Source organism: Pyxicephalus adspersus, chromosome 9, assembly GCF_032062135.1.
Source record: "Pyxicephalus adspersus chromosome 9, UCB_Pads_2.0, whole genome shotgun sequence".
NCBI lineage: Eukaryota > Metazoa > Chordata > Amphibia > Anura > Pyxicephalidae > Pyxicephalus > Pyxicephalus adspersus.
Genome location: NC_092866.1, coordinates 41,587,275 through 41,599,912, shown reverse-complemented (window position 1 = coordinate 41,599,912; position 12,638 = coordinate 41,587,275). Strand labels below are relative to the sequence as shown.

At 36.2% G+C, this 12,638-nt stretch overlaps 1 protein-coding gene across 1 annotated transcript in view; it reads left to right on the top strand.

Moving 5' to 3' along the window:
- CD151 (CD151 molecule (Raph blood group)) overlaps nt 1–2,770 on the top strand; it is a 33,091-nt gene extending 30,321 nt beyond the window's left edge. Inside the window, exons 6-8 of the mRNA XM_072421691.1 lie at nt 491–649; nt 1,691–1,777; nt 2,662–2,770. Coding sequence (XP_072277792.1) covers nt 491–649; nt 1,691–1,777; nt 2,662–2,721 — 306 coding nt within the window. The 3' untranslated portion in view covers nt 2,722–2,770. The remainder of the gene's footprint in view (nt 1–490; nt 650–1,690; nt 1,778–2,661) is intronic.
- Nucleotides 2,771–12,638: the final 9,868 nt, after the last annotated feature.

Below are 12,638 nucleotides of genomic sequence, written 5' to 3'. Positions count from 1 at the left end.
GTAATTGCGATAAGTTCCATACAATACCAATGACATTGTACATGTACAGATAATGGTAACATTAACCGTTCTGTGTAGCATAATTCCTTTCACTAAACAAAGACCATTTCCTATCCTTTGAGTGTATAAAACAAATAAACTACCCATAAAACATAATAAAAAAAAATTGAGTGATAAAAAAACCCAAATGGGAGAGCAAAAATCTTAAACTAATCGGAAAACTTTTGTTTTTTATTTTTATTTATTCATGTCTTATACCATCATTGGCTTTCTTTATATATAGTTTAAGTGCGCTGGCTTTCCCCAGAGTATTCTGGGAAAACTCTTGTTTTTTTATTTTTTTTATTCATGTCCCATACCATAATTGGCTTTCTTTTTATATGATTTAAGTGCTCTGGCTTTATTCTGGGAAAACTCTTTTTTTCTTTTTTTTTTTTTTTCTTTTTATTCATTCATGTCTTATACCATGATTTGCTTTCTTTTTATATAGTTTAAGTGCTGTGGAAGCAATAATTCCCAGGACTGGAAGGAGAGTGTTTGGATTAGGTCTCCAGAGGCTGACAGGCGTTTGGTTCCAGACAGCTGCTGCAAGACTGTGACTCCTAACTGTGGAATGCGAGACCACCCTTCAAATATCTACAAGGTGGAGGTAAGTTGTGGCTATAAAATGTATGTGTCCTCAGTATAGAGAGATACTTTAATTCTAGTTCAAATTGCTAAAAAACCTATTCATAATATTGCTGAAAAAATTGTATCAGTTGGCCTCAGTTGTCATACAGAGACTTTTCATTTTCTATAAACAATTGGGTTGTGCCATCCAACCTGGTAGTACTTTTTATTGTCTGCCAGACAGTTTGAATCTCTGATAAAACATGGATACAAAAAACAAAACAAAGAAAAACTACCCATCCTTTAGATGCCCTTACCTGTTATGTCACTGAGCAGGAGAGAAAACAAAATGTTAATTTAGGTTTAGATATCTCTAAATGTCTACCCACACTAAGGCATATGGTACTGTTACAGTATGGTCATCTGTAGCTGCAAATTCTTACCCATTCCCTGGAATAGATAAGCCTTTGTGACAAGCATAGTTAGGATCCTATCACAAAATAAACAATGTCCTAAAAAATAATTTATCAAAAAAGATAAAATCTACTAAAATATTTATTATAAAATTATATTTAAACTTTAAAGTAACAGAACTTATTATAATTTAAATGATTTTTTGTGCATTTGTAAGCCAAAAGATTTCTTAACCATTTGTTAGAGAGGCATTCATCTATATATTCATCTTATTTAGATTGTAATTTCCAAGGACAGACTATTACACTGTGCTTTTTATTCGAACCTTATACATCTTGTAAAAAATAATCACCAAAATTATACCTAATATTCATTAAATATTTCCTGCCTGTTCCAGATGTCTCTTCTTCGATGTTTTATAGCTATATTATTATATTTTATACTTATAAAATGTACTCCTGCCATGTTTTAATTTCACAATAGGTTGTGTTTTCATTTCCATATGAATGGCAATAAATTAAGAAATATAACTGTAACTGTAATAAGTGTCTGAGCACTTACAGATATCACATTCACTATATTATTAATGCAGTGAATGTATAGCAAATGTCAGTAAATGTTTGATGATACATTTATATATACACTAATATTTTCCTTTTAATTACAGGGTGGCTGCATCACTAAACTGGAAAGCTTTATTCGTTCTCATCTGCTTATTATTGGAGCAGTAGGCTTAGGTATTGCCTCTGTACAGGTAAGACGTGAAGAAATGATTAAATAGTAGAAGTCTCTTTGGTGACTGACATTTCTGATACTTCCTTGGTAGGTGTAGGCTTTTGGTTAAGGTCAGATAATACTCAGCTCTTGAAAAAATTCTTTGCCTTTCATATAGGCACCTTAGGTAGCACATCTACCCAGCGTGCCTATATGATGTCCCGACCTGCATGTGAGTATTGGATGTCCTGACCTGGATGTGAGCTGCATAGAATTGGAATATATTATCCTATGTGTATATTCCATAGTATGGTAATTCATAACCCCACCATAAAGAGATGCACTTTGTCATATATGAGTATGCTTGTCTGTGTATAGAATACAGTATCCCCTTGGGTGATCTTTAATTTTAAAAAACAGTCTTTCTCTTGCCATAGATCCGTGGTCGCCAACCTTTCGGACCCTACGGACCACTAAATTCACCGAACTCGGACCGCGCATGCTTGAGGAGCTGTGTGTCACACAAAGGGGAAGAAACTTCCCCCAGAGTGAAGTCATAATGCCAGAACCCGCCCACTCTCCCATCGCAGGCTCAGACCTGCTTGCTAAATTCTGGGGAGGACAGTAACGTAGGGCTGTGGACGCAACTGTGTCCTGCGCTACTGTCCCCCCAGGCATTTTATCAAGCAGGTCAAGAGTGGGCTTGTTGTGTCCAAACGGGACAATGCCATGGACCACCAGTTGACAACCACCTTGAGCTGTTTTTCCATGCATTGTTTAGTTTTGTACTACATGATGGTTAATTTAGTGTCTATGTACTTGTATTATTAAATGTGTGTGTTTACCAACCTACTAATGTTACCTACTATAGTTTGGGTTCTTCCTGCTTTGTAACAACATTTTCCTTTGTTTTTTTCTCTTTAGTTATTTGGAATGATCTTCACCTGCTGTCTGTACAAGAGTTTAAAGTCTGAGCCGTACTAAGATGGTATTGGACTCATTCATTGCACTCCCATCTACTGACAAAACAAAATCTGCTGCCTTAATAGGCTCCTTGGAAACCTAATTTAAGACACTTTCTGAATATGACATAATCTGCCTTTCAACATCTGAAAATATAGGAGCTTCTCTGTGTCATCACCATAGCATGACTTCATTCTCTGATTTCATCTGTGTCTTTGTGCCAAGCTACAAGACAATGAAGTGCATCCACTGCGTTCCAGAATATTATTGTGCTGCCAGCTTCTTGGACCCTAAGTGAATTTGTTGTTCCTATGTGTATGAAGAAAAGTCAGTGGACTGACACTCTTACAAGTCCTGCATTTAGAACATATTTTAAAGTTACACTTTTACCGTGTTTAGACTTTAATGCCGCTTAAGTTTTATTTCTTTAATAAGCTGTGCGTTTAAACAAAATGGTGCTGCAATGGGGAACCAGTGTACATGGATTTAGGAATTATTTAGATATGCATATGTTATTGCTGAAATAATAGTATAAAACGATTTCTTTTTTTTGCAGCCATTTTAACACAGCGTGTATATATGTTGTCATTTTAAGAGGATTTAGTGAAATATGGAAATTCTGTGCCTTTGTTAAAGGGAAAAAAACCAAGCAGCCAAAATCCCATTTTCTTCATTATTTGCCACACTGACATTGTGACTTTCTTTTTTATTAAGGGGAAACCTACCATGCAAAGTAGCGAGACTACTGCGTAATTATGATTAGATTGTTTACCTCCTTTATCATTTGTGTTTTTAGTGGAGCAGAGAACTTCTGCAAATCCGCAGTTTGATGAGAATTACTTATCTGGAAGTCTGTTCTATGCAGAAAAATGCCATTCCTCTTACCAGTTTTATTGTAAAATATCTGCAGTTCTTATAACCCTCAGTCAATCTCAGATATAACATTTCTGTTTGCTTTATTAATGACTCTTTTGTATAATCCAGTGTATGGTTATGAAGCTTTTAAGTGCTGCAGACATTTTATGAGTGCAGCCACTAATCTTCCTGAGTGATGGTGCAGGGGTTCCGTCCTAAAGCGCCATTGTTGGTTCTTTGTGAGCTGACATGCTTATTGTCCCAAATTATTGGTTTAACACAGTAAATTATGTAGAGGAAAAGACATGCTGCATCCCTTAATGTCTTCTGTTTCTGGGAAAAAATGGTTTAGAGCTCCTGAAATTACAATGTACATTTAGTTTTTTCTTTTTAATGAGGTCTTTACGGTAAATGTCACTGAAAAAGAAGCAGTTTTGTTGCAAGAAGAACTGATATCTTTGCCAGGTAATTAAGTTCAGTTGCCCATATACACTGTATGCTTTCATCTAACATTGATTTTGGCAAGAGGAGGACACAGCCTCCAGCTCCGCTGTGTTAACAGATTATCATTAGGATGGGCCTGTCATTGTTTTTTTTACATGCTTGCTATCACAGTTTAAATCGAATGATATTTAACCATCTGCAAAGCAGTTCTAGTGACATCTTTACTCTCGTGGCTTTATTTATTAAGATGAAAGAGCAATGTGGAAAGTTCACAAATTCACCCTGTAATGGCCTTTTATCATTTAGGCTGGCGGCATCATGGATGCCTTTGTTAATGTTTGAATTCATCATTTCATCCATCGCTCCTGTTTCTTCCAAAAGATATTTAAATATTGTGGGCCCTAGGCTAGAACATATTTTGAGGTCTGACCTGGCAAATCCACTTAGACTGAGAGGTTTCTGCTAGTCATCAGTCTTATGTTTCATCATTTTCGTTGTAAGGAAAATGATTCGCAGAGGCCCCCAAGCCCAGTTCTTGGTAAAATATTCATGTTTGATCATTTATAACCATCACCTCACCACCCCCCTTAACTACATAGTACTTGGCTTTATAGTAATATTCAGTGAGGCATACAGTAAATGGGGAATTTGCTATCTTTTATAAGTATGCCCTGCAGGTAGGTGATTGGAAATGAATCTTTAATAACCAGTGTATATTGCTTACTGTGGAAAGCTTGAGAGTATTGATTGCGTCTATTATGGCTCTTGCTTAAAGGGGACCAGTACCTGTATCTGCCATTGCTAGCCTTCTGCAAGGGCTTGTTGCCTGCCTGTTCTCCTTCTCCAGGCAACTAGCATTTTTAGAAGATCACCAGCTGTTGTCCCGCTTTTTTTCTTTTTTCAGGTTTCTTTTAAAATAGTTCAACAGACACCATTTAATGAGTGCACCTTTGCATACCATTTATTACATTTATTATGTGTAGTATTCATAAAGGGTCACCTGTCTTCATTGTGTCATATGTTATCAGCAGGGGATAATGCCAGAAATATCACATGAAAACGTGGCAATTTGGAACACTACATCACATAAACATATTAAAGGCCCTTGCCCAAATGGATTTAGTATTACTCTGTACAAACCAAAGTGTAGTGCCAGTCACAGTTTATATTCTATAGCATTACTGATTTCCAGATCCTTGGCAGTCATATGCATACAGTATTTTAATGACTAGTGATATCATATACCCTTTATTGTGTATATTATAAATGAGCTTCATTTCATTTATGAAAGTGCCTGAAAGAACTATATGTTTTACTCATCACAACCCACCTGATTCATCCTTCCACGGTGTAGGTTAGAAAAGGAGTGCATGACTGTCAGGGCCAGAGACCCTTCGTGTCTTACCTAAAAGTACTTTGAAGGAGACATATTGTACATTTCTTACATTATTATTATTATTACTATTTTGTCTACTTGACAACTACTGAAATACAGAGAACGAAAACTACTGAACCAGCAGGTTTGTTTGTATATTAACATTAACCATCAATTAATGTTTTATTTGGAGTGTTATATATTTGATAAATTACTTGTTTTATGTAATATATAAACTTTACCATTGGCCAGATTGTAGCAGTTGCTTGGTTTGCAGCTTACACATAGCTAATAAAGTAAATTAAAGTAAATGTCAAGTCAGTTTATACACTTGCAAATTTGATGGCTTTGCAGCTTTCTGATCTAAAGAGATCCGCACATGAAGAAGGGTTGCAGCATGTTTTAGGTGTTTTCAGGTCAGTTGCATTATATCAAAGTTTAACTATCCTGGTATTTGAATAGATTGTTGGTTGAAGAGTTCAAGATCAGTCATGTGTTTAAATGGTATCAAAAATACTTCAAGTGAAGATGAAATATTGTAATCCTGTGCCTTTGAGGAAGAACCATGTGTCAAAGCAGCCTGTGGATCCTGAGACACACAATTTAGGAACAAATAGCATGGTCCATTTTAACTGTATGTGCCTCTTTTCTTTCCCAAATCACCTACCATTGGTAGGTGTAAAATGTACCTGGAATGGAAAGATCATATTATGGACATTGCATAATCTTCCTGGAAAATTTCTGGTAATGCAGAGCAAGCAAAATCTTGCAGCAAAAAGCTATTCCATTACAAGACCATCTCATGAGATCTTGGCTATTCCCTATTCACCAGGAATCTTCCTGGAGGGATAGTGATGTTGCTCTTGCCTAGCCCTTGCTGGGGGAAGGCGGGACAGAAGATAAGCATTTTTTTTCTTTTCAGGTACATTTGACATGTACTAATATTTTTAATGAATGGGGAGGGGATCCAGACCATGCAAACAAATTTCCAATTTTAGTAGAAGGCTCACGTTATACCGTATATTAAATCTGACTCCTAATAAAATGCAAGCTTACCTTTAGAGCTCTGCCCCCTTATTATACATTTCCTTTTAGACCATATTCATGTAATAGTGCCTTTGTTTTGAGTGTGGCATTCAGCATGTGAAGAATGGCCCACCTCAGCCTTAATATAGATTAAAACATGAAGGAAACAGCACTGTCTTCCAAATGTTCACTAAACTTATTGGCATAATATGCTTCACTTGTTTGGGAGTGGTTAGCAGGAGTCAGAACCATCTACAAATTGCCTATTTCTACACCCATACTGAGATGGGGGGTCTTACAGATCAGTAGCAAATCTCAGGAGGCACAGAGGTCTGGCCAAGCTTGAATTTTGAAGAAAAAGTTTATAATTGTATCTCTGGATCTGATAATTATTCAACAGTTGCTTTGTAATGGTAATGCTTTATTCTGCACTTTAGCTAAGCTCTTGTTTACTGTAAATTATATTACTGTACCTTTTATGTCCCATTACCTGGTTCCAGATTTCATGCAGTCATCTAGTATTGGTGATTTTGTGCTATACTCTGTGCAATATTGCAGATTTTGTTTAAGACATTTTTTGGTTGTCATTTTCAGAAAATGTTCTGCATGGTTCTCATGTAAACTGTGCCAATGGTTATGCCTGTCCAAAACTGATATTTAAATTGTGTAAAGTTGAAACATCTGTAGATTCAGGCTAGAGTTTAGGGCTTCTGGATTCAAGATCTCACTACTAATATTGAGGCCAGTAAAAGATTGCCATAATCTCACTATAAACCTACCTAGTCATTGGTTTCAAAGGGTGCAGCAGTCACAGGATGGGGTGTAGCACCCTCATTCAGCTTCATAAAGCTGCAAAACCAGGACGATGCAGGCAGATCTCACTGACTACATTAGAAACCATTCCAACTGCCATTAGCCTTTAAAATGCAACATAATGTTTGAAGCATTTTGGCTTTTATTATATTTGTGTTTCAGGAAGTGTTCTTTTTTACACTGAAAATCTGATAGAACATAAAATGGGAAGGACTTCTAAAGAAGAGGAATGTGGTTGCTAAAATTAAATATTGAATTCCCAGAATGCACATGGGTTTTGTATAAAGAACAGATCATCCACAAGCCTTCTGTTTTATTATACATTACAGGTATTCCAAAAGGAATGTGTCACTTAGGATGAGTAAAATGGTTTGCTAATTGCACATTTGTATTATACCTGAATATTTCCATGTGGAAATATCATATCTCCTAAGAATTACACAATTCAGAAATCCAAATATGATGGATTATATGGTTTTTCTAAGATTAGATTGATATGCATAATAATTTTTACCATCATACGTTTGAACCTGATTTCTGAATAAGTTACTCATCCCCACTTGGTACATCTAAATACTAGAAACTTTGAAGGTCCTTTTATTTTAAATAGGGTCCTTTTAATATATATATATATTGGCATGCTATTCTGAATTAATTAGGACAGTGCACAATAAAGGCCCTGTGGGTTAGAATAAAAATGATTAGGCTTTCAAACAACCCAACCAAGGTACAAGACTTCGTTAGTTCAACACACTGCCTTGCATTAGAATGCACTGCAACACAGGTGAATTGGCTTACTTTTGCTGTACATTGGGGTGTGTCAATCAAAATGAGTGTCACAGAAATGTTAAGTGCATTTCCTTTTATCGTGGTTATATATGTTATCCCAAACCAAATATCTCAATGGGTTCTTAATAGTTTTCTCAAATAATTAATCCATTATAAATAATAAAGAACATTCAATTTACAATCAACTTGACCTACAAGAACAAGGGGACCAGATCTTTGAGGTTCAGTTTAGATCTCTGTGTTCTAGTAATGCACTTAATTTGAGTTGTTATGCCATATACATTGAATGGCACTGAGCCAATGCACAAGTGTTGCCTAAATTACTCAGTTGGGTCCAATTTAGATGGCAATTATTATCTGCATGAGAACAAACACTACTTAAAAACAATGTTGGTCATCAGAAAAACCTGATATAAAAATCTAGTGAATACTACAGTTGTCCTGTAACAGCAACTTTTAATATTTGTCATCTCTTGTATCAAACACTTACCCAATCTTTGGTAAATTTAATGTGTGAGCTGTGCAAAATGTATTATACAAAACACAATGATATGGTATTTTACACAAATATATGCAATATATGTAATCATGTAGCAGGTTTAATATACAGTCTATAGTCACTGAAATGCAGGATTAACAAAAGTGTAATTACTGTATCAAACTGTACCAGAGTTTTAGAACTTTTAAAGCTTTTGATGTACCAGTATAATATTTGCATGGAGGTTGTATTTCTATTTGAATAACTACTGATTTTTTTATTTTTAATAAAAATCAAACATCTGAGTTGTATCTGTTTATTATTCAACTTTTTCCTAGTATAAGGAATGTGTGTATGTGTGTGTGTGTGTAAATATTTATATATATATATATATATATATATATATATATAGACATATATGTGTGTGTGTGTGTGTATAGCATACTCTAACCTAACAAAAATAACGTGGCTCAATAGTTTGATGATCCTATGCAGCACTTTTTTAAATCCAACCTCATCACATGAAATGTAAATTGATGATCATGGGCATGCTCTGAGCCAATTATCGGACGAGAACCACTGCTCGTGTGCACATACCGTAATACTATTGTGTGTTGGTAGACAATTGGCTCAGAATGATGCTTTTGAAGATTTAGAAGTTTAATTCAAACTATTAGGAACCTTACAACTATGAACCTCTGATAGAACAGAAGATCACGATGGCGATCATGGCATAAAACACTAGCAATACAACCTTGAAGGAATGGAGTCTAAGGTATACTGCTTGGAGGAAGAAACTAAAAGAGAAATGAACTAAATAAGGGTCAAAATTCAAAAAGGTAACAATAAAAAAGTGCTAATCAGCAGCTCACAATATATGTGTAATGTGACACTTTTGACAGATGTGCTTAAATTTGACATTGACACTAATCCCAATGGTCCACCCAGAAGGCCTTTTGTGTACAGTATTACATTCCACGCTTACTTTATGAACACAGCTCCTGCTAATGACAAGGATTAGAAATTTGTGCCTTGAAACACAAATAGTTTATTGTTGAAACAAGCTGGCTGCTTTTATGAAATACAACAACTACCGGTAAGACAATCAAAGAGCATTATATTTCCCAGTAGTGAAGCCTGTGCACAAGGACCTGTGAAGGATTAGGGCCATAAAGACCTGTATCGGCCCCAGTGCTGCAGTTTCTAATTTACTACCGATAACCTGTAGACCTTACAATGGGCCCCAGGACAACCATACTGAAAATTCAGTGGAAAGTTTATCTATGCTGGTAAAGTTAGCAGAAACCTAATGGTTGTTATCAAAAATAGCTTTACTTCAAAACCTCACTCACAATGCTACCCTGGTACTAAGCCAGGTAATACAGAATATAAGGGGAATTTAACCCTTTGACAGAAAAGGTCAAAGTATACCTCACTGACTGGTATCTAAATTTGTCTTTAAACCTAAAATCTGCCACCCTCAGATGCACTCAAATATTCGTTTTGTCGCATGTTGTGTTCCACATTAGTGACAATTTAACAAAGTGACCTATTACAAATGATTGGGTTGCCAACATGCCGTAAAAAACAAAAAAAACAAAACACAAGACCGATGCATTATGGTGCACTGCAATGCATTTACTGTACATTGCTTTAATGCATTGGGTTGCCTTTTATAATAAATGTCAGCAAAGATATGCTTTACCCCACATGCATGTTGCCACAACTCAAAGTTTTAAATAAGGGGTCATCAAACTTTTTTGGCCACTAGGCCACTTCAAGGGTGGGCAGGAGCACACTAGGCCAGATTCTCTCTCGAGTCCCGCCCAATGGCTCCGCCCCCACCAGGAAGGGAATTCCGTCCTTTCTGCAATGCATACGGAGGAGAGGGAATGTTCCCTATTTACCCCGACGGGCGTTAACACTACTGCTGCCGGGGTAAATAGGGAACATTCCCTTCAGGGAGCCACAGCAAGAGGAGGCTCAAAAGCCACATACAGCTCCGGTAGTTTGTTTCAGCCTAATCCCAGGAGCCGTGGGTACCCGACTGGCATTAGGCCGGAACAAACTACCGGCTAGGCCAAATCTGGCCTAGAGGTTTGCCGACCTCCGATCTAAATAAATGTTTATTATTATTACGGAGGGGCTGCATTTGTTTCTGCCCAGTTTATTTGTAGAGTATGATGAGTTTAATTATATACAAGATTAGACATGCTGAAAAGAATATAACTACATGTCCAGCCCGCATTACCTTTCCATACTTTTCCATATCGTGTGTGAATTTAAAATTACCTGAAATATTTGATGCCAACTTCAAAGTGTTAAAGCTAGTTTATACCTGCTATGAAAATAAAATGATCAGAACATAATTTTATGGCGGGTCAGCACGTCTGGGATTCGTCCTATGATTTATTCACTCTGTCAATTTGAAGTGAGTGATTTTTTTCAGAAAATTGAATTAAAGAAATAAATAATAAACAGCATTGCATGGCAGCAATGGATTTTTTATTATGACTTCATTCTGATTGTAATGTAATATTGGGACAGTCAATTGGCTTTGTGTGGAGCAGCAAAACATATTGCTGATGGAAGTAATGGTTGTGTGTAGCATTTAGATTACTTTGGGGTGATGAGGCTGTAGAGGGCTTCTGAATTAGTGGTAAGCAGAATAAAAAGTTTGGGGTTGCTATGTATGTGCAGGTATAGAAGATGCAGGGTCTCTTTATATCCCAAAGGTTTTTTCTGATTATATACCTCTTTTAGATATTAACAAGACTTTTTAGGTTCTGATAGTACTAATTTTACATGAGCTGTATATTTTTATGCTAAAAAATGGAGAATTACACAGAAATGTGTAAGCAGTGCATTATAGGAACATATTTAGTGGAAACATCAAAACAAATTCCTTTTTCTCAGACTCTACATAAGATGCATTGCACCGCAATGTACACATAGGGCCTGATTTGTTATAGCTCACCAGGACTAGAGAAAATCAGCTATCATGGATGAACCTGGGTGATCCAGAAAACCTGGAATGGATCTGGCCCATGATTGAAATTATTTGCTAAATAACAGCAAATGATTTTTAGAAATAATTTACAGGTTTTGCTGAATCACCCAGATTCACCCATGATAGTCCATCTTTTCCAATCCTGCCAAGCTTTAATAAATCAAGCCCATAAAGTGAACAAGGTCCTAGTGAACTTATCCCTTTAACAAATCCCCTCCTCCATCCAAGTGCAGCCACAACTAATACCTAATATTAATTAGATTGTGAGCCCCTTTGAGGGCCAGCTAGTGACATTACTATGGACTTTGTACAGCGCTGTGTAATATATCAGCGCTATATAAATACTGGATGTTATTAATAATAATACTATATTTAGTGTTTTTTTTTCTTAGTCCCAGACAACTCCTACTATGCACACCATAGCACAACATTCATTTCAATGGGTCAGCCATACTCCAAGAGACCACTAAATGGCCACCATGGGACTTCCGAGATTTATAGATTTGGAATAAATGAAGGTTTAATTTAGCAAACATGCACAGAAGTCAGCCAGGATTTTGTTGGAGGAATGATTGCTCGATCATGGGAAATAGTTACTATCATCCCAGATAGGCTGCTTTCAGTCGGGTGGTGGGATTTATTAATGGAAAGTGACAGAAAGAGTCCAGAGATAATTATCCTAAAATATAATAGGCAAACCATTGACTACATACATTTTCCATAGCATTGCATAGCAGAACTGTTAAGTCTAAGTTCTCTTCTGGTTTAGGGGAATGTTTTTTTACTTTGAATTTTATCATTTTATCTCATGATTTAGGTTTGCAGAAATAATTGGAGTTACAGTGAGATAAAATTTAACCAGGCCTGTGTGAACAGGAATTAGTACAGCATTTCCATTTTAACAGTGTTCATAAAAACTCTGAAAGAGAGCCAAAAGCAGTAATAAGTTTATTGCCACTTAAACCCTTACACGCTGCTTCCATTTCCATGCATTTTACAGCATAGATAAAATGCACCAACAATCAATATTACATTGTTCTGCCCCATTCTCACCGCGTAATGTGTTGTGAGAAAATGTCACAAAGTGGGGAACCTGCCATTTCCTAAAACATTCCCTGGTGGAGAATCAATTACTACCAATGTTAGAT